Here is an 18,933-nt window from a genome sequence, read left to right as displayed (position 1 = left end):
GGTGACCCCAAATGGCTTTGGGATGTTCATGTTGCAAATTTCGGGTAGTTCCTTAACAGGTGAACTTTTGTGACTGGCAGAGCTGTCTTACAGACTTGTAGGAGAGGCTCATGTTTGTTCCCTTAGTCAATGGAGGAGATGTTCATCAGGTGCAGGCTCAAAGTGGAGTGACCTCTGCCTGCAGTCTCTCTTTGGGGTGCCCATTGTGAGCAGGCAACTGGGGAGAGTGTGGCTCCACTCCACGGTTCCTGCCACAGGTTCTGCTCTGGAGGCAGCTGATGAACAGGGTGTGGAGGTGACTGGAGTCAGAGGTGTGAGTGTGTGTGTGTGTGTGTGTGTGTGTGTGTGTGTGTGTGTGTGTGCGCGTGCGTGAGTGCAGAAGGAGACGTTTGAGCGCCCCCTGGAGGTGGGTCGGCCTCCCTTCTCTGCTACTGCAGTGGCCCGGACACTCAAGGAGCATCCTGTCATCGGGTGGGTATCCCAGTGGACATGCACCAGCTGAGACCACACATTTCTGATTTTCTGCTTATTTGTGGACACATGATTATTTGTAATGAACATCCTCTAAGTTGCTTCTGGAGCCACCCTGCTAGACACCAGTGTGGCTGCCAAGTAGCGGCTGTCCGGATGAAGCCCCACACTTAGGTTCCCCAGATACTAAGAACCCACTGGTTTTCTAGGAGGAGGGGCCTCTGTGTGGGTAGATGACCTGTCTGAAAGGTTACTGGCTTTCTTGGAATGTAGTTTAAGTTCAGGGAGCAACTCCTAAATTTCGGGAGATTCTAGACTGAGATGCAGCGCAAAATGGGGCTTGGTGGGCTCCATGGGGAGGGGGGAGCTGGCTGCCATGCTCTTTATGAGGTCAGCTTGGCTTGCCCTCATTATTCCTCATAGACTTCTCCCTGCTCCCTTTCCTCGGATGCTGCCCCCAGGCCCGTGGCTGCAGCTGGTCCTGCTGCTGACTTCCCAGCAGCACAGAGACACACATGGCTGGGGATGATCTGGGGATCAAAGTCACTGAACTCAGAGACTGCTAGGGACCACGGGAAGGTAACTGTGTCAGTGGATAATGGACTAGTTGGTTAGAAGTGTGGACATCTTGTTTGCAGAGGGCCCTTTCGCACAGAGGCATCCCTGTCCCTCTTAAGTGGTGGTGGAACTAGAGGCTGGACCTCTGGTCAGGAAAGAAGGGCAGAGGCTGGCTGAGTCCAGTGTGGAAAGCAAGAGAATGAGTCACTCATAGTGTCTGGAAGGGTCAGGGGTCGCAGGGCTTGGGGCACCTCGTAAATTGGGCCTGGTCCATGGAGGTATTTGTTCTTCAGACTTCGGTGGGTCCTGTTGGAGGGAGGGAGACTGTGGAGAGAGCTCAGCCGCCTCCCAACTTAGTTTCTTCTTTTGGTTTCATCACACCCTGAGTCCCACCTTTTGGTCAATGCCTTTGCCAGTCACCCTTTGTGGGATGGTGGACATCACCATTCAGACTACAGCAAAAGCTGGGTCCTGATCATACGGGCCTTCTGATCTAGTGAGCAAGCCAGACAAAGTTGCTCTAACCCTGGAGGGAAACCCCACTGATCCTCCGCACCCCACCCATACTCCTGCCGTCAGACTAAGGAGTCGCCATCTTGATGCCACCCTCCTCTGGGGGTTGGAGCTCACTCCTGTGAGGAGGACATGGCGTGTGGCTTGGGGCTCATGGAAACAACTTTCCAGGCGCTCTTTCCGAGGCCTGCAGAGCCTGCCTGAGGCTACTTGGTCCAGCAGCAGCAGCCGCCCAGAAGATGTCTTTCCCCCAGCTCTTGTCTTCTGCTCCCCAATACCTGGCTCTGAGGCTCTTGAAGTATCTCTGAGGTTGACGTCTGTCCCCAACCCTGTTCCCAGCCCTCCCTCCACCCCCACCCCCTGGGCCTGGACTTTGGCATCTGCTTTATCAGGATTCTCAAGAGGGACAGCTGGTTTATGTCCCCAGCATATCTGCTCTGGTTTTAAATAGCTTGTGTGGGCAGCTGGAGGACCACATGAGCTTATATGGCGCTGGGTACTTGCTCCTTTAGCCCTGTGCCCGGCACCTGCCAAAATAGCAGCCGACACCCCCCATTGTGTCGTCCCCCCCCCATCTTCTGCTGCACATTCCTCCCACCGCAGGGCTTGGCTCTCAAGGCCCCAGCCCACATGCCTGCTTAAAGCCCTCTCCATGCCCTGCCCTCGGCCAGTCCCTGCCGAGGCTGAGTAGATATCTCAGGACCTGCGTGTAGCCCGTTCAGAGGTAAGACTGGTGGGTAAGACTCCTCTAGGGGAGGGTGGCGGCGGATGGGAGAGCACAAGGGATTCGGTCCCGGCACTTTTCTCTAGTGACTCTGAGTGGTCACTAGGTTGATGGAAATCCACGGCCCCTTCTAGAGGGGAGAACACCTCCACAAGCAGAGGAACTGTATCGAGGACAGACTCCAACACTGAGTGTCGTGGACTGGAAAGAGCCTGCATTCTTGTGGGAAGTGAATGGGAGGCCCCGATCTGCCACTAAAGACACTGTGTGGTTTTAAAGTCTCGAGGAGGTTGCTTTCCCTCCCTAGATCTTACTTTTTTTTCATGATTAGAGTGCCCAAGTTCATTGTTGGGTCACTAAATACAACGAAACCCTAACCAACAGGGATTCCCAGATTGCTTGGTCTGTCTCCTTGACTCCAGGTTAAGGACCACCTAAATCTTTCTTCTAGGGCCTAGAGAACAGGGTAAGACCATGGCTACATTTGACAACGAATTCTGGTGACACAGCTCCCGTGTCCACGGACAAAGATGGGGTCCTGGAAGCACATCCAGAGACACGTGGGCCTGATGGGGTTTCTCCAAGGGGATGTGCCATCTGCTGGGCATCAGGGACCGGTGTGATTCCACTCCTGGAGGAGGAGGAGAGTGGCTACCATGGGGTCAGGGGGTGATGAGTTCAGATCCCCTTCCCAGGAGAGACGAGCTAAGCTTGTCAACACAGGAAGGGTATTCCTGGGACCCACTGTGTTCCTTCCAGTGTGACCCTTGCGCTACTCCAACTTGATCTTAGGATTGCTCCCGTTCAGTGCCTCTGCATTGTAGGCAGGCTTTCTGACTTCTGGGCGTAGTGAAGGATTCCTTAGGAGGTAATTGCTCAGAATCTAAGAAATTTCTAGCACATTCCAAAGGGAGTTCAGCTGGGAAGCTACCTGACCTCCAGGATTGCTCCTCTGGCCCTCTTCTCACAGACAGGTCTTCCTCCTCTCAGAGCAGAAGAATCCGAGGGGATCAAGTCGGCTGAGCCCCTCCCTCCCGCCCTTTACTGACTCCTCAGGGAGTCTCCTGGGCCAACAGCTGTAGCTTTAGGAAGACCCCAGCTCAATGCTGCGGACAAGGGCTAAAGGACAGAGCCTACGCTCCTCAGGAACCGCAAGAATCTGAAGCCAATCAATTATGGGTAAATCGATTAAAGGCTCAGAGATGTCTAGTGAGTTATCTGAGGCCACACAGTAGAAGCTGGGTTTAAAACTCAGATCTTTTGATCCCAAAGAGAGCCCTCTTTTTGGCTTCTGTTGTTTTGCTTTATTACCCATGAAAGGTGACCCCTGTGGCTCGCTGTGAGGGTAGTCAGATAGTGGAGGGTGGGGCCCTTGGGACATGTTTGTATTAACCCCTCCAGCTTCCCCATCTCCTCCCATTCTGTAGCCCTCAGGCTCAGCCTCCCCGTTTCTTTTCCTAAGTCTACCTGGCTTAGGTGTGCCCCTCTGCTGATAGCACTCTTCAGACTCTGAAGTCTCTGTGCTACTTTGGGAGCTGGATGGTATTTCTGGGGCCAGGGTGGGGAGTCCAAGTTTCTCCTACCTACTCTGATCTCAGCAAAATGCCCAGCGGCTCTAAGCTGGTGGGAGGGCAGGAGAGAAGCCACCAATGATGAGACCTGCGGTAGTCATGCACCTTCCCCCAAGAGTTCTCCCCATCACTCCCGACACCCCCAGACTCCTCACAGATCCTGACTGTTCCCCTGGGGTTTGGACCCAACTCCTGGGCTCAGAAGTGGCCATGCTCTCCCTGAGATCCAGATGGAGGACATCTGGTGTTCCAGTCTTCTCTCAACAGAATACAGCCCCACCCCCCACCACCCCCCCTCACCCGCGTTGAGACACCATAGCATTTTACATCCCCTTTCCACTGTCTTAACTTGGGGGAGGCAGGGTGACATGCTGCACAGGGCTGCTGCCCAGAGTTCCACTTGAGCAGGGCTCCCCCCCCGCACCGTCTCTGTCCTGCTCCAGCAGAGGGAGCAGAGTGGGGACTTGCTGTTCTTGTCCCCAGCCAAGCAGGCCTGGACCAATCCCAAGCTACAGTGAGTTCTGAGTCTGAGACACTCTTCACTCACATCTGGCCAGAGCTGGCTAACTTCCTGGAAATTGCCCAGTCTCAAGGGTGACTTTGTGCTGACCATCAGCTTGATCCAGGAACTCATTACCTTTCATGGATGTCCATAGATGTGTGTCGGGTTGGATCTCAGTCCTCTTCCCTGCACTGGGATATACAGGGAAGGCTGGAGAAGGCAGGGGCAGGGCCATCCATGTCCTAAACCTTCTATACCAGCAAGGTGGATCTGGTTACAGGGGGACACTTCAGAGTGGGCAGGAAGCAGGGCACAAGAGGAAGATGGGAGGACAGGCCTATCAATTAGCATGCTTCTATTGAATTGTGTGTTCCTTCTCCCTCGTAACTCTATTGCCAGGAAGGTTATATTGCAAACAACAGGGGGCATTGTCCACATTTCAGGCAATGTGATGGTGTCTCTGGGTTAGGCACTGATATGCTTCCGGGAATTGGGTTATAATAATATGGGTTGAGTTCGTTCTCAGGCCAAGCACTTTACAGTATCTCTAATCTGTTCATTCTATTGCGTATACCACAGGGGGGAAGCTTCCCAAAGGGAATTATAGTGTAGGAAAATGAAATGACCTTTGCAAGGTCACACTCAAGGACACCAGATGACTCTCACACTGAGACCTTGCTCTTCCCACCTCTCCCTGTGGCTTCTTGTGACTACGAGTGTACGTAATTACACCAGGCCATGCCTAGGCGTCCACTCATTATTATCCGCTGGAACCTCATAAAGTCCCCTAGCCAGGATGTCTGTCCTCCCTCTATCATTCAGAGAGAACCGGGGTTCAACTATGCTACAAACACACCAACATCTCAGCAAACTAAGAGAAGAGAACCTGAACCCAGTTCTGCCCCTGCCACAGTTACAGGAATAGCTCAGCCAGTTTCCCAGGGACACTTTGCAGCTGGACTCTTTACTGAGATGATGTGGATTAATACTCATGTAAGAAATAACACAAAGGGGCTGGAGAAATGGCTCGGCAGTTAAGAGCCGTATTTACAGATGTAAGGCGGGTTCCTGGCATCCATGTCAGGTGGCTCACAACCACCTGTAACTCACGCTTCAGGGGATCCGAATTCCTCTTCTGAATGCCGTAGACACATGCACGCATGTGTGTGCCTACTCACACATAGACACGCACACACTCCATGTGTGCACATGCTCACACACAGACACACACACACTCCATGTGTGCACATGTTCACACACAAACACACACACACTCCATGTGTGCACATGCTCACACATTGACACCTGCACCCGTGTGTGCACATGCTCACACACAGACACCTTACCCCTGTGTGCACATACTCACACATAGACACATAGTAAGAAATAAAAGAAGTAAAAAAAAAGAGAAAGAAAACAAAGGTTTCTTGTTCTCCCTTTGTCCGCATTCCCCAGACAAAACATTTCCAAAACTACATAATGTAGTATCACGACTCATGTGTGCACACAGATCCAGTCCATCCACACTCTCACTCAGACCGCCCCAGCTTCACTTGTTCTACACAGTTCTAACCTGGCTATGTTCATGTAGTCATGCCTACAGTCAAGACCCGCAGGGGGACCTGTGATGTGGCTCAGTGGCAAAAGCACTTGCCACCAAGCCTGACAACCTGAGTTCGGTTCCTGGGACCTATATGGCAGAAGGAAAGGGCACACATAAGTAGATACATAATTTTTAAAAAGGCCAACAAGGTCCCTTGTGCATATTTTAGTTGTCTTTTCTACATCCCCCCTGTCCTCCACGTGAACCCTGATGCCTTATTCTATTCATTTATAATCTTGCCATTGCAAGAAAATTATATATGGAGCCCTATAGCGTATGACCATCATAGTTGCTTTTTCTCAAACAGTAGCTTGGGAAAATGTACCAGTCATTTGTCTCTTTTCATTGCTGAGTTCCGTGCTGTACAGGGCTAGAGTTGGTGTCACCAGTATTCCAGGGGAGCTGTGTGCCAGAATGAAATACACAGTGAGAGCAGAAATAGGGTGATGTTCACTAGGATTCTTTGCTCCCCTGAGAAATAGAGAAACATGACTAACATTTCTTTGAGCATTACAAATGGGAACATAAGAAATTCATCTTGGCATGCCTGCTCACGGGGCAGGGAATGGGTGTTTACCGCTTAGCCGCCTTGCTGTGATTGAGGTATCATGGTTGCTTCCCTGAAGAGGGGGAAACCGGCTTTGCCCGTCGCCCCCGGGGTTCTTTGAGCCTTCTACAGCTAGGTGCGAAGGGCTCTGGAGGAAGGCAACCTCCCTTCTTACTACCTTCAATGATGTTTTTCTCTTTCTGGAGGGAGAGCCAAGGCCATGTCTGACACGGAGGAGGTGGTGGAGGAGTACGAAGAGTAAGTATTGTATTAGGGAGCACCCTGTCTTGTATGTTGTCCCCTCATACCCGGCCAATGAGCCCCCAGCAACCCTCACGTCCTGGCAGGAGTGGCTGCGCCTGTTTCCAGGACTTGGAGTTGGGATTTCTTCATTTCTTCCCACTTTCTGTAGCTCTGGTTAGCAGATCCCAGACACCCTCAGCCTGGGTACTTTGGGAATACAGGGTTCAGTTCCAGGACCTGGCTTTCAGGAGGGAAACTGCTACCGGTTTAACAGCTCTCCTGAGGTCACAGAAATGGTGGCCTCCCCCCATCCTGCCCCAGGGCCCAGGATTATCACTCCTTTTCAGATCCCTAGTCCCTTATAGCTAGTCTACCGGCCTGTCCTGGGGAAGCCAAAGGTGAGGTTCAGTTAGGCAATCCAACAAGTATTCTAAGCAGAGATGTCACCAGGGAGGTCACAAAGACCTGCGCAGAACCTCCTTTCCTTTGGGCTGCTGTGATATGAACCACGGAAGGACTTAGCAAAGGGATGTGGCATACAGATGTGGCATGCAGATGTGGCCGAGGTTGCACAGGAGCTCGGGAGAGGGGGAGAGTGGCCACTGGGCTGGGCAGAGGTGGCTGTGTGGAGAAGGTAGGCAGCCTTTGTAGAGACTTGGGAGGAAAGGGGCACTGCTTGGGAGAACCTCAGAGGGGAGGGGAGGGTGGGGGAAGTGGGAAGAAGCTTGTTGACTTAGAGGTTTGCTGGGGACAGTGGCAAATAGTGCAGGCTAGGAAGGGTGGGCCAGGCTGCTGGGGGCCTTTGCAGGGCAAGCCAGAAGACGGAGTGCCATTTGCACAAGCAAGGAGTGGAAAAGGGGGGCTGGTTGACTTCAGGGAAAGGTCAGTGGTGTGTGTGTGTGTGTGTGTGTGTGTAGCATGTGCACCGGTTCTGACAGTGTCTTCTTTCTTTCATTCTCAGGGAGCAGGAAGGTAAGTTCTCACGGGGATGCGTGTGCACACTGATGGAGGACCGTCTGGGTGGAAAATGGTCCACCTCTTCTCTGTTCTCTTTTGCCCTGGTCTTCTCTTCTAAACAGAAGCTGTGGAAGGTATGTTTCTCAGGTACATGGGGAGTCAGAGAGGAGTTTTGGGAGGCCTGTATTTCTGGGGAAATAGCTTGTCTTTCTTTGCCCTGAACTCCTAGCTGAGCAGAGATGTCCTGAGTAATCACTTTGCATATACATATGTGTATGTGTGTGTACATATCTGTATATATATATGTGTGTGTGTGTGCAATATGTATAAAACATATTTTTTACCATGAAAACTTTGAAGTGTTACATAGATAGCAAGAAAGAATAATGACCCCCACACTCTCATCACCCACCCTCCACAATCATAAACATAAATAGAGGTCAGTCTTTCATCTCTACTCCAGCTGATCCTCAATGTCCTGAAGAGGCACCCAAACCATTCTCAGATACACACTTTACTATTTCAGCACACATCTTAAGATATGTGGGCTGGAGAGATGGCTTGGCATTTAAGAGCACTGGCTACTTTTCCAGAGGACCTGGGTTCAATTCCTGCTACCCACATGGTGGTTCACAACTGCCTGTAACTCCAGTTCCAGGGGACCTGACACCCTCTTCTGACCTCTATGGGCACCATGCACACAAGTAGTACACAGACATACATGCACGCAAAACATATATATGTGTGTGTGTGTATGTGTGTGTATAAAGTTAAATTAAAAATTGGAAAAATAAGCACCATTAAACAAACAAACACAACCACAATGTCATGAACAAACCAAAGAACACTCCGTTGACTACATTTTCAAATGTCTGTGATCTGAAAGTGCTCCATTACCAGGGACATTTTCTATGGGCATACAGCTTTATTAATGTTGCTGTCCTCTCGTCTTGGATATGATGACATGTCACCCTCCTTGTCTTGGGCTCTGCTGTCAATGGAAACGCGTTCTCTCTCCCTCCATCCTTCCTCCTGGAAGGCCCAGAACCATCCTATGGCTCCTGGCTTCTACACTGCAGGCAGACTGAAGCTTGCTTGACTTGCAGTGGTTTGGCAAAGGCATGCCACATGTGGACACAAAGGAAAGGATCTCTGATGGTCTAGGAAGCCACACTGCCCCTGCTCCTCAGGTTTTCTGGGAAAAGTGAGGGGCCTCTTGTGCCTGTTCCAGGTCATGAAGCCAAGTAGGAGCCAGGAGCAGAAGGGTATACAGATGCCACTTCTGGTTTTTAGGAGCAATTAGAAAGATCTCTCACCTTGGTTCTCTACCGAGCTAAATCTCCACACCAAGGCTTTGTGTGTGTGTGTGTGTGTGTATGTATGTATGTGTGTGTGTGTGTGTGTGAGTGTGTGTGTGTGTAAGCTGGTCTCAAGATGTGGCAATCCTCCTGCCTCAGCTTTAGTACTGGGATTATAGGCATGAGCCTGTCCAGCTTCCAAATCATATTTTGAATCAAGAGCCCAGCTGCTTCCAACTTCCTCCATAGAAGGGAGCCATCTGCTGGGCATTCCTTTGCCTTTGTGGATTTTCCTCCTAATCACAGCAGGTTCTGGGTAGTAGGGTTTGGGAAACAGACTTCAGCCAGGTTTAGGACCTCCAGCCTGGCTACTACACACAGCAGTTTCTGTCTGGGAGTCTGTAGAATATAGCAGAAGTTGGAGAGGAAGTGAATTTTTTCCTACTTTCTGATACTGGGGTCCACTGTCTTACTGAGAGAGAGGCTGGGCCTGTAGCCTAGAAGCAGGCTGGGGCTGAATGCTTCCAGGGGCCAGGCCCTGCTTTGTGTGAGGCATTCCGATTCTCGGTAGTGGTTGGGAACTGACTGTCATGATGTCCGTCTGCTCGAGGCTTGGGGATGTCACTGAGGTGCGAGGCTGCCACGTTGCTTGCGGGTTGGCTTGAGAGTCGGGGTTCAGGCCTAACTCTGAGCGGCTGTGGCCTGCGCTGGGGTTCAGGCCTAACTCTGAGGCTGTGGCCTGCGCTGACACGGGGCTCTGTGCTGCTCACTAACGTGTTCCGCTTCGCCCCCTTTGCTGCTGTCACCTCCTGCGCCGGGAAGAGGAAGACTGGAGTGAAGACGGAGACGGTAGTATAGCTTTTGCTGTCCTGTTCCTGTCCCTGCTCTCCTGTGTCTCTTGGGCTCTGGGCTTGGACTGGGAAGGTCCACAACTTCAGAGGGCCAGGGCCCTAGGGTCCCTTGCCCATTCCTTCTTTTCTGTCTTGACTTTTCTCTGGGGTGGGCAGTGGGGTGGATCTGGGCTCTGCTGTCTTCCCACCCACTCCACATGTGGTCACAGAGGGATTCTTATGGCAGGAATGAACCCCAACTGCTCCTCCACTGTCCATGCCAGTGTCCCTGTTTTGCCTAAGGCACGACGGCCAAGGGGTTAGGGCTCTGAGGACAAAGACATTGAAGGCTATCAGAGGAGACTGCAAGTAGCTAGAGCAGAGAGGGCATGGTGTCGGCCTTCAGATGTGCGCTGCTGAGCGGTGGGGTGAGGCTGGACTTGCTCCCAGGGATAAGGAGGGTGAAGGAGACAGAATGGGGCTTAACTTTAGGACCAGCTTTCCCACAGTGACATCCAGGGAGGCCCTAAGTGTGACCTGCTCATTGAGCTTCTGTGTGACCACTGGGCAAAGGGCACAGGGCACAGAGAGATGAAGACTAGGGTGGATGGAAGAGGTACTAGCGTGGTGGCCACAAGGTGGACCCCATAACTGGCTATCTCCCTCTGCTCTCATGCTCCTGGCAAATTTCCTGCATGGTTGAAAGAAGTACCCCAGACCGGAGTGGGGAGCCAGTCCTAGGACAGGAGGCCAGAGAAGATGAGCAGAGGGGTGGAGGGGCCCTCTTTCCTCCAATGGTTCTTTCTGTCATGAGGTGTTTTCTTCTCCCTCTGCCAAGGTCCACCACTTGTCAGTCTATCCATCACTGAGTGTTACAAGCACTTCCGCCAAGCTGAGTCATGGTCTGGATGGCATCCTGCCTCCCTAATCTGTCTGTCCCTTCTGAATGTTGGGAGAGGCGGGGTCCACATCCTGCCAAGCAAATGATGAAAATAGAAATTCCTGGCAACCTTCTGGGTAGCACAACTCTCTAAATATTGGGTGTTTCATCCATCCACCCAACCTCATGGCTTTGGTTTCTGCTAGACATGGAGGAAAGGTCTACAGACTTGAAGAGTCCCTGGGTTCACAACAGACCTTCCCTGGCACCTCAGTTTAGTCAGGATCTGTCCAAACTGGTCCAGGCACTGAATGGAGCCTCCGGGTAGAAAGTTAGGGAAGATGATGGAATCGTATCACTAGGAGAGGCAAGCCCTAAATTGGGCAGAAAGGGACTGGACAGGCCCTCACCCCAACTGGTCCCCAGCGGCGAGTCTTGCTGCCCTCCATCACTGGTGCTCCCCACAGCACCCCCCACCACACCACATGCCCCCACGTCATGTATCTGACTTGTTCCGAAGCCTCCAGATGTCAAACAGGTGTCCACGCTGGGGTAGACCCCATTCTGATTTCCAAACTCCCAGGGTAGTTTGGACACTTACCAGCCAGGTGGTGCCCTTCGGTTGGGTTTCTCCTTTCCTGCAAGGGAGTAGACGGTGAACGCTTTGGGCTGGCAGACCCACAGTTCCTGCTGCACTTACTTGTGGGGTTGAGGCATGGATGGGAGTGCAGATGAGCGAGTGAGGTTATACGCCTATGAGCCTTTGCTTACAGAAGTAGTCCTGCGCATGGTGTGGCTAGGGCTCTAGTTTGTTGGCTTCCAGTTTAAACCAGGGACCAAGCAGCATCCCTTCTGTCATCCGAGGCCATGGCTCCCAAGTCATGTGAACCTGAGTATTACTGGCCCTCTTCCACCCCTCCCAGGCTGATCTCTGTTCTGGGGGTGCTGTCTGGTTGCTGAGAGAGGGGCCTAATTGTTCATGGTGTCTGGTTCACCTCTCCAGAGCAAGAGGAGGCAGTGGAGGAGGAGGAGGAGGACGGTGTGGCTGAGGCTGAGCCTGAGGGTGAGGATGAGACAGAGGAATCCAAAGCAGAAGGTACGCCAGGGTGAAGGAACAAGGGGCTCAGGGGCGGTGTTGTAAGATGTCAGCCGTCCAGGTGCTGTCTAGCTCGCGTGCCTGAGACGCCTGGACTGGGCGGGGGAAGCGGCAGTCCATTTTCTGGTTGGTGATCATCCATCCAGTGCCTCTTTCTTGGTTGACCCTACACTAAATGAAGAGGCCAGCATGCCTGGCCATGGGCAATGCCCTCAGGGAAGTGAGCTCAGAACAAGACCTCTGTTGACTGCTCGTGTTTTGTTTAGAGGTTGGTTCAGATGAAGAAGCCAGAGATGCTGAAGGTAAGTGCTGCTGGGTGTCAGTCCAGGAGTTGGGTGTGATGAGAGAACTTGTCATAGTAGCCTTGTGGGAGACTGTTCTCAGGGATTCCACCAGAATCTATGTAGGAAGGGGTTGGAAGGCAGGGCTTGGGAGGCTCTGAACCTTTGTCCTCTACCTCATAGATGCAGCGTTAGTGCCCAGTAGGAAAGGGGACCAGCATCTAGCCCCCTGGCCTGTCCAGGGTAGTGGACTCAGAAGTTACATTCACATCCCAGGTCCTGGTACCCAGGCAATGCCAGTGAGGTGTGGTGTTTATAAGATGGACTTCCAGGACATAGATAGTCCATACTGTGGCAACATCATTTCAAGGTTCTTGGTAGGCTGCAGCCTCTATCAATTGGCTCCAGTCACTCAAGACACAGGGTGGGTGGTTGCGGGGGACAGTCACCCAGGCCTTGGAATCATGCCCACTAGCTCCCTGGTCCTATGGCTACCAGGAAGTCTCTGGCCCAAAACATTAAGGCAGACCTGGGAGGGGCTCTAGGGTTGGAGCCCCTGGGAACCTTCCCACAAGCCCCTGCATCATTGTGGAGTCTGAGAAGCATCTTCCCAAGCCAGAACAGATGAGAGAAGGCTCTGAGTGTCCAGGTCTAGTGTTCTGAGCCCGTAGACAGAGCCAGCCATTCTCTGTATGTCACCTCCAGGTTCCCTGTGTGCCTGCTGGTGATTACAGAAGTGCAGTTTTAGCAGGGTTGGGAGAGACTCCCTTAGCAGACCGGTAAACAGAGACCCACAGATGTGGAGCTCAGGGTGGAGCTGTGAATAGTCCGGCTTGCTGACCCCATACCTCCTTCTTTCTCCTCCAGATGGTCCAGCCGAGGAGTCCAAACCCAAGCCCAGGTGAGTGGGGTGCAGCTGCGTACAGCCCTGGGGGCGGAGGCCAGTTAGGGAGGCCGACAAGAAAGCGACAGGAGTGATGTGGTGTACGGAGCGCGAGCAGGGGCAGTAGTGGGCACGGACTACCACAGAGGGTTGCACAGGTTTTATACTACCCGAAGGCCTCTGCCTGAGGGGAAGGAAGGGAGATGAACTGCGCCCTGACTCCACTACCTACTATGTTCACTAACATGGATGGAGTTACATTCATCTGCAGAATGGGGAAGGGCTGGTCGTCCCCTTGGACGGACACACTGCCTATCCCACAGGATGACCTCCATGCTGGCTGGGTGGGACCTGGGCGAAAGGGATGCCAAGCAGTGAAACCATGCCAACGTAGGCATGACAGCTTCAGAGAGCTGCAAAAGGGTGGGACGGGGCAGCTCCGTCCCATACCTGGATCTACATCTGGTGGCTGAGTGAGGCGCCACTGAGACAGGGAGCCTTTCCTTCTTGGCAATGCTTGTGCTGCCAGCAGATGGCGCTGTAGCACCTTCATGGCCTCCAGTGGCCTCTGAGTGTGTGTGTGTGTGTGTGTGTGTGTGTGTGTGTGTGTGTGTGGTGGGATGGGGAGGTCTTAGCTCTGCTCGTCTCTCTGCTGGCTGCTCTGTGCATCCTGGAGCAGCTCTCCTCAGCTCCCGAAGGCCCAAGAGCAGGTGAGGAAATCAAGGATCAGAGATCTGTGCAGGGTCGTCATCTAATCTCAGCTCTTTCTGCTTGCCAGCTGTGTAGTTTTAAGCCTCCATTTTCGTAATGGAGCCCAGTGCTGCCCCCTTCTGGGATTTAGTGAGAGGACAAAGTGAAATTAGCTGGGTGAAAGTCTGAGTAGGAGAGGTAGACATTGGTGCTGACATCACAGAGAACACTCCTACAGGAAGACAGCCCAGGAACACATAGTCCCTCCCCCCGCCCCCTTCCAGTTGCTTTGGTGACCCTGACCCTCCACTCCTCTCTGCAGCAGGCTCTTCATGCCAAACTTGGTGCCACCCAAGATCCCCGATGGAGAGAGAGTGGACTTTGATGTGCGTAGAGGCTGCGGGTAGAGCGGGACAACCTGGGGTGGTGACAAGGATTCTAAGGAGCATCGGACCTCCTGATGTTGTGGGCTGGGGCTGAGGCAGGCCATTGGCAGGCTGGTGCAGGGTGACAGTCTCAGTACGGTTTGCACTGGCCACCCATCTCGCAGGCACGGCAGGCTCAGCCAGGCTCTCCCCACAGGACATCCACAGGAAGCGCATGGAGAAGGACTTGAACGAGCTGCAGACGCTGATCGAGGCCCACTTTGAGAACCGGAAGAAGGAGGAGGAGGAGCTGATCTCTCTCAAGGACAGGATTGTAGGTGTCAGTCTTCCACAGTCCGCCTCACCCTCCTGCCACCGCCCCTGCAGTCTGCCTCAAGCTGCCAGCCTGTTGGATGTTGCGTCCCTTGGGTCCCCGCCACCTGCCTGTCGGTGTGGATGCTCCTTGCCAGCGGGAGCCTGATAACTTCCGGCTCCAGCTGGGCCTAACCACTGGCTGGGCAATGATAGTCAAAAGTCTGTGTTCTCCCTGTCCCTCTTCCTACCCGTGGGGCGTAGCTGCCTCCCTAATGCAGGAGGCACAAGATCAGCCTGTGGAGTCCTAGACAACATCTGGAATTCCACTCTGAGAAAGATCATTTGATTCCTTGTTTTTCTGTAGCCAACCTACTTTCCTCAGATGGGCACCGCAGTCACGTATCTTTGAGCGCAGAAGAAGCTGCCAGGGCTGGGGCTGGGGCCAGAACGTGGATATTGTCCTTCAGAATGTGGATATTGTCCTTAAGGGAGACAAGAGAAGCCCCTCAGCATTTCCCACAGAACTGAGACAGGCTCCAGTGGGCTTTCAGAAGAGGCTCCCCCTGGGAGGGGCCACTCGTGTCTGCATCCCTGGCACAGGCCGAGGGCAGAAGCACATGGGAGAGGGCCACTCCCTGGTTCCTGTACTGGGACTAACACCCCTCAGGGGCACACACGGGGGTTTCTACCTCTCTCCCTAGGAAAAGCGGCGGGCAGAGCGGGCAGAGCAGCAGCGCATCCGCAATGAGCGGGAGAAGGAGCGGCAGAACCGCCTGGCTGTGAGTGAGGCTAGCCCAGCCGCTGAGCCCCAGAAATCCCCGAGCTCTGGCTGTGAGTGAGTCTAGCCCGGCCGCTGAGCCCCAGAAATCCCCGAGCTCTCCAGTCACAGACATCAGCTTGAGCGGCAGTGTCGACCACAGACGTTCAGGTCACTGGCTCAGCGTTGATGTCACACCAACAGACGCTTGGACGTCACTCCAACAGACAGGACACGCTGGGGCCTGTGCTCATGACTTTAGGACATTCAGCCCCTGCCCCTTCCCTAGTACAGGCTACATGGGGACGGAGGGTGTGGTGGGATTTTACAGAGTGAGCCAGTGCTTAACTCATTCAGACCACAATCCAAATACCCACTCAGTAGACTCCAGTATGCCCACCTTGTGCCGGAGGGTACCCCAGAAAGCCCCTTGTCCAGTGGGAAGAAAGTTGGCCTCATTTGTAAAGAACACCAGCTTCAACCCAGAGTCTGGTTTCTCACCCTTGCCATTAATGTATTCATTTGCCACCCTGGTCCCCCCCACCCCAAATCAGGAAGAGAGGGCCCGGCGTGAGGAGGAGGAGAACAGGAAGAAGGCTGAGGACGAGGCCCGCAAGAAGAAGGCTCTGTCCAACATGATGCATTTTGGAGGGTACATCCAGAAGGTAGGTGGGAAGCAGCACTGGGCTCCAGGGGATCTCGGTGTATCCTCGGGGCTGAAGAAATTCCCAACTGCTGTGGCTGAAGTCTAAGGCCTCCCATGCTTAGCCCCTGAGTGGCTGGTAGCCTGACCATGGCTTTCCTAGGAGGGGTTTGCTGTGTGCAAAGGTGAGAACACTAATATGCCTCCTCATGATGGCTTCCCAGGGTGACCGGGTGCCACCAGGAGAACCTTGGGTCCTGGGGTCAGAGCTCTGGTTAGAGACCTGATTCTGCCATATACAGCAGCATGGCCTGCAGTAACCTATGATCTTGTTTCCACACACAGCCTGCCCTGCAGCTTCAGAGAGGTGACAAGCTAACATGGAAAGCGTATGCCCCACAGATGTGGGGTGGCTCGCTTGTGGACACTTGTGCCTACTAGATAACTAGATAACCCCCCTCCCAGTCCCAGTCAGGGCTGGGGCTTGATTTTCTTTGTCTTTTTTTTTTTTTGAGGCAAAGCTTCAATGTGTAGTCCTGGCTGTCCTGGAACTCACCATGTAGGCCAGGCTGACCTTGAACTCACAGAGATCTGACTGCCTCTGCCTCCTGAGTACCACCATGCCCGGCGATTTTCTTTATGCATGGAGGCATCAGAATCTTTTGTTTTAGTTATCAAGTCCATAGCTCTGCCACTGTGTCTCTGTCCTCATAGTGACCGTACCAGGCCAATGTTATCAAAATTTCACTTCCCTGAGCCCCAGACCTGTGCTTGGCACAGCGGGCAGCCCCTGCTGAGCAGCGAATCGCTTTGTCCTTACTGTCTTCCTGTTTCCCACCTCTTCTCTCCGTGTCTCTGTGGCGGTCTTGGTCTTTCTCTCTGGGTCTTTCTCTCATGGTTTCCTGGTTTAGCAAGCTCAGGTGGGTACAAAACCTCGAGTCCTCTTCCTCCTCCCTTTAGCTGTAGAGTACTCCCTGGGAGGGGAGCGCACCCTGCTGGAGGGGGAGTTGTGGGAGGAGGGAGTCTGGAAGAGACTGGTAGTAGGCCCCTCCTTGACCCTGCATCAGTTTCTCTGGGGGGAATCCAGAAGGTAACTGTGTGTCGCGTTGCTAGAGCAACAGGATAGAAACCCCAGGGTATTGGGAGGGCCAGGGGACAGGGAGGAGCCATCTCCAGACAAGTGTCCCTGCTCACCACCCCCTTCAGACAGAGCGCAGGAGTGGGAAGAGACAGACAGAGCGAGAGAAGAAGAAGAAGATCCTGGCTGAGAGGAGGAAGGTTCTGGCCATCGACCACCTGAATGAAGACCAGCTGAGGTGGGGCTGTTGGTTGGGTGGCCCCCGGCACTCTTCTTTAGAGTGGGGTAGAAGGTACTTCCTACTGTCAACCACCAGGGGGAGTTACTTCCTCACACATTTACCAAGGCTCATTACTAGGGCTGGCGTTGGGCCTCAGCGGGCCTTCCGGGGCGAGCTTTCTTTCTCTCTGAGCTCCCATTTGCCCACCTTCCCACAGGAGGTGGGAAGGAGGATTGAATTAGATGCTTCACAGTACCAGGAGTACTTCTTCACAACTCCCAGGACTCCCAGAACTCTGCTGTGGCAGCCCTTGGTGTCAGTCCCTGAACATTGGGCACCGTAGCTGGGACCCAGAATTTCAGAGTGACCAGACCCATCGCATAGGCTGGAGGCACCCTCTGCAGACCCAAATGTGCAAGGACACGCTGGGGGGAAGGTGTAGGCTGTGGACCAGGGTGAAGCCAAAGTCACTGGGGGTCTGTCTTCATTGCTCCCCCCTCCACGCCCACTGTGTCTCCTGCAGAGAGAAGGCCAAGGAGCTATGGCAGAGCATTCACAACCTGGAGGCCGAGAAGTTTGACCTGCAGGAGAAGTTCAAGCAGCAGAAATACGAAGTAAGCTGCTTCTGCCACGCTCCTGGTTTGACCTAGTCCCCACCGCCGCCGCCCCTCCAAACCCCTTTCCCTATTCCCAGTCTGTCCCTTCAACTCACTCACCGGTCCCCAACAATGTTCTGGTGCTTTCCTCCTCCCCCTGGGAACCCTTGCTTCTAACACCGAGCCCCTTCCCCCCTCCAAGACCTCACTGGCTGAGCCCCAACTTCAGCTTTTATCTTCCCTGCTTTTCTTCCAGATCAACGTTCTGCGAAACAGGATCAACGACAACCAGAAAGTGTAAGTGTCCGTGGCCCTTCTCTCATCGAGCATCCTGCCCCCCCTCATCCCGCTGTGAGGGTTCTGACCCCAGGCCTTCCTCTTCTCCTCCAGTTCATAGCTTCCTTCTCTCAGCCTTAGCCACTGCTTGCCTGTGCAGGGTGGGGTGGGAGGGGCAAGGCGGCTGTCACATTCTACCCCTGTTCCAGTATGTTCATTTCAACCCTTAGCTTCCCTTCACCCAGCCTTTGCCCCACTGGAAACTGCTACCCCCACTCCCTCCATCTGATGGGTTCTGATTCTCCTGCAGCTCCAAAACTCGTGGAAAGACCAAAGTCACCGGACGCTGGAAATAGAGACAGTTTGCTCTCACCAAAGCTCTGCCCCTTGCCTGTGTCCCTGCCCTGAGCATCCCAGCTCTGGGTCCTCCTGGATACCTGATGCAGACTCCTGTCTGGAAAGTGGGAGCTGGGCTAGCTAGAAGCCAGTACTCTGCCTGACCCTTGTGCCCATACCACTCCAGTAATAAAAGGCCAGCACACTGCACACGAGGAATGGTATTTCTGTCATTTCCCTCAAGTGTCACAGGGAACCGATACCCTCCTATCTGCTCGGCTTGGGGGAACTTGCGCCAGCCCGGTCTTCTTTTACCCCCTACAGGTGAGAAGGTGGTGTCTGAGCAGTGCACATGCGTTCTCAGAGTCCAGGAAGGAGGTGTGAACAGCAGACAGGGTCTGTGATTTTAGCCTTTGTGAGTCACCAGGAACAGCGTACTGGAGAGGAGGGCTGTCACATTGGGAGGGAGCATTCCCCGTGTGAGTCATTTGCTGGGAACAATTGGCCTCTTTGGATGGTTCGTGTTGTCTTTTTCCTCTTGGCCTGGGCACTAAGAGCCCACTGTCTGAGGGGCAGGGAGCCCTCGAGGGAGGAACGAAGGATGGTTTCATTGGGCAGCTGTTCAGGCCAGAACTGCCAAGAGGCTTGGGTTAGTCTGTGTGCCTTGGTTTCCCCTTTCCCATGATCTGCATATTTCCTA

The 18,933-nt window shown here is 53.5% G+C and overlaps 1 protein-coding gene across 7 annotated transcripts; it reads left to right on the top strand.

Moving 5' to 3' along the window:
* The first annotated feature begins 2,011 nt into the window (after nucleotides 1-2,011).
* Tnnt2 (troponin T2, cardiac type) lies at nucleotides 2,012-18,443 on the top strand. 7 transcript variants are annotated; one of them, XM_040738544.1, is made up of 16 exons: nucleotides 2,012-2,266; nucleotides 6,696-6,747; nucleotides 7,694-7,704; nucleotides 9,810-9,836; nucleotides 11,701-11,793; nucleotides 12,060-12,095; nucleotides 12,942-12,975; nucleotides 13,973-14,033; nucleotides 14,230-14,346; nucleotides 15,029-15,106; nucleotides 15,639-15,749; nucleotides 16,639-16,647; nucleotides 16,934-17,043; nucleotides 17,549-17,639; nucleotides 17,878-17,918; nucleotides 18,208-18,443. In XM_040738544.1, exons 2-16 carry the CDS (start codon nucleotides 6,710-6,712, stop codon nucleotides 18,251-18,253), a joined length of 903 nt encoding a protein of 300 aa, XP_040594478.1. In that variant the 5' UTR covers nucleotides 2,012-2,266; nucleotides 6,696-6,709; the 3' UTR covers nucleotides 18,254-18,443. The 7 variants fall into 7 exon arrangements, with proteins under 7 accessions (XP_040594478.1, XP_040594482.1, XP_040594480.1 ...); XM_040738543.1 differs by having other exon boundaries at nucleotides 2,016-2,266; nucleotides 13,970-14,033; XM_040738548.1 differs by lacking the exon at nucleotides 9,810-9,836 and having other exon boundaries at nucleotides 2,013-2,266.
* The last annotated feature ends 490 nt before the right edge of the window (nucleotides 18,444-18,933 follow it).

The sequence above is a fragment of the Mesocricetus auratus genome, unplaced genomic scaffold (genome assembly GCF_017639785.1).
Source record: "Mesocricetus auratus isolate SY011 unplaced genomic scaffold, BCM_Maur_2.0 Super-Scaffold_100676, whole genome shotgun sequence".
Classification (NCBI taxonomy): Eukaryota; Metazoa; Chordata; class Mammalia; order Rodentia; family Cricetidae; genus Mesocricetus; species Mesocricetus auratus.
Note: the sequence above shows the minus strand (reverse complement) of the source record. Positions and strands in the feature narration are given on the sequence as shown.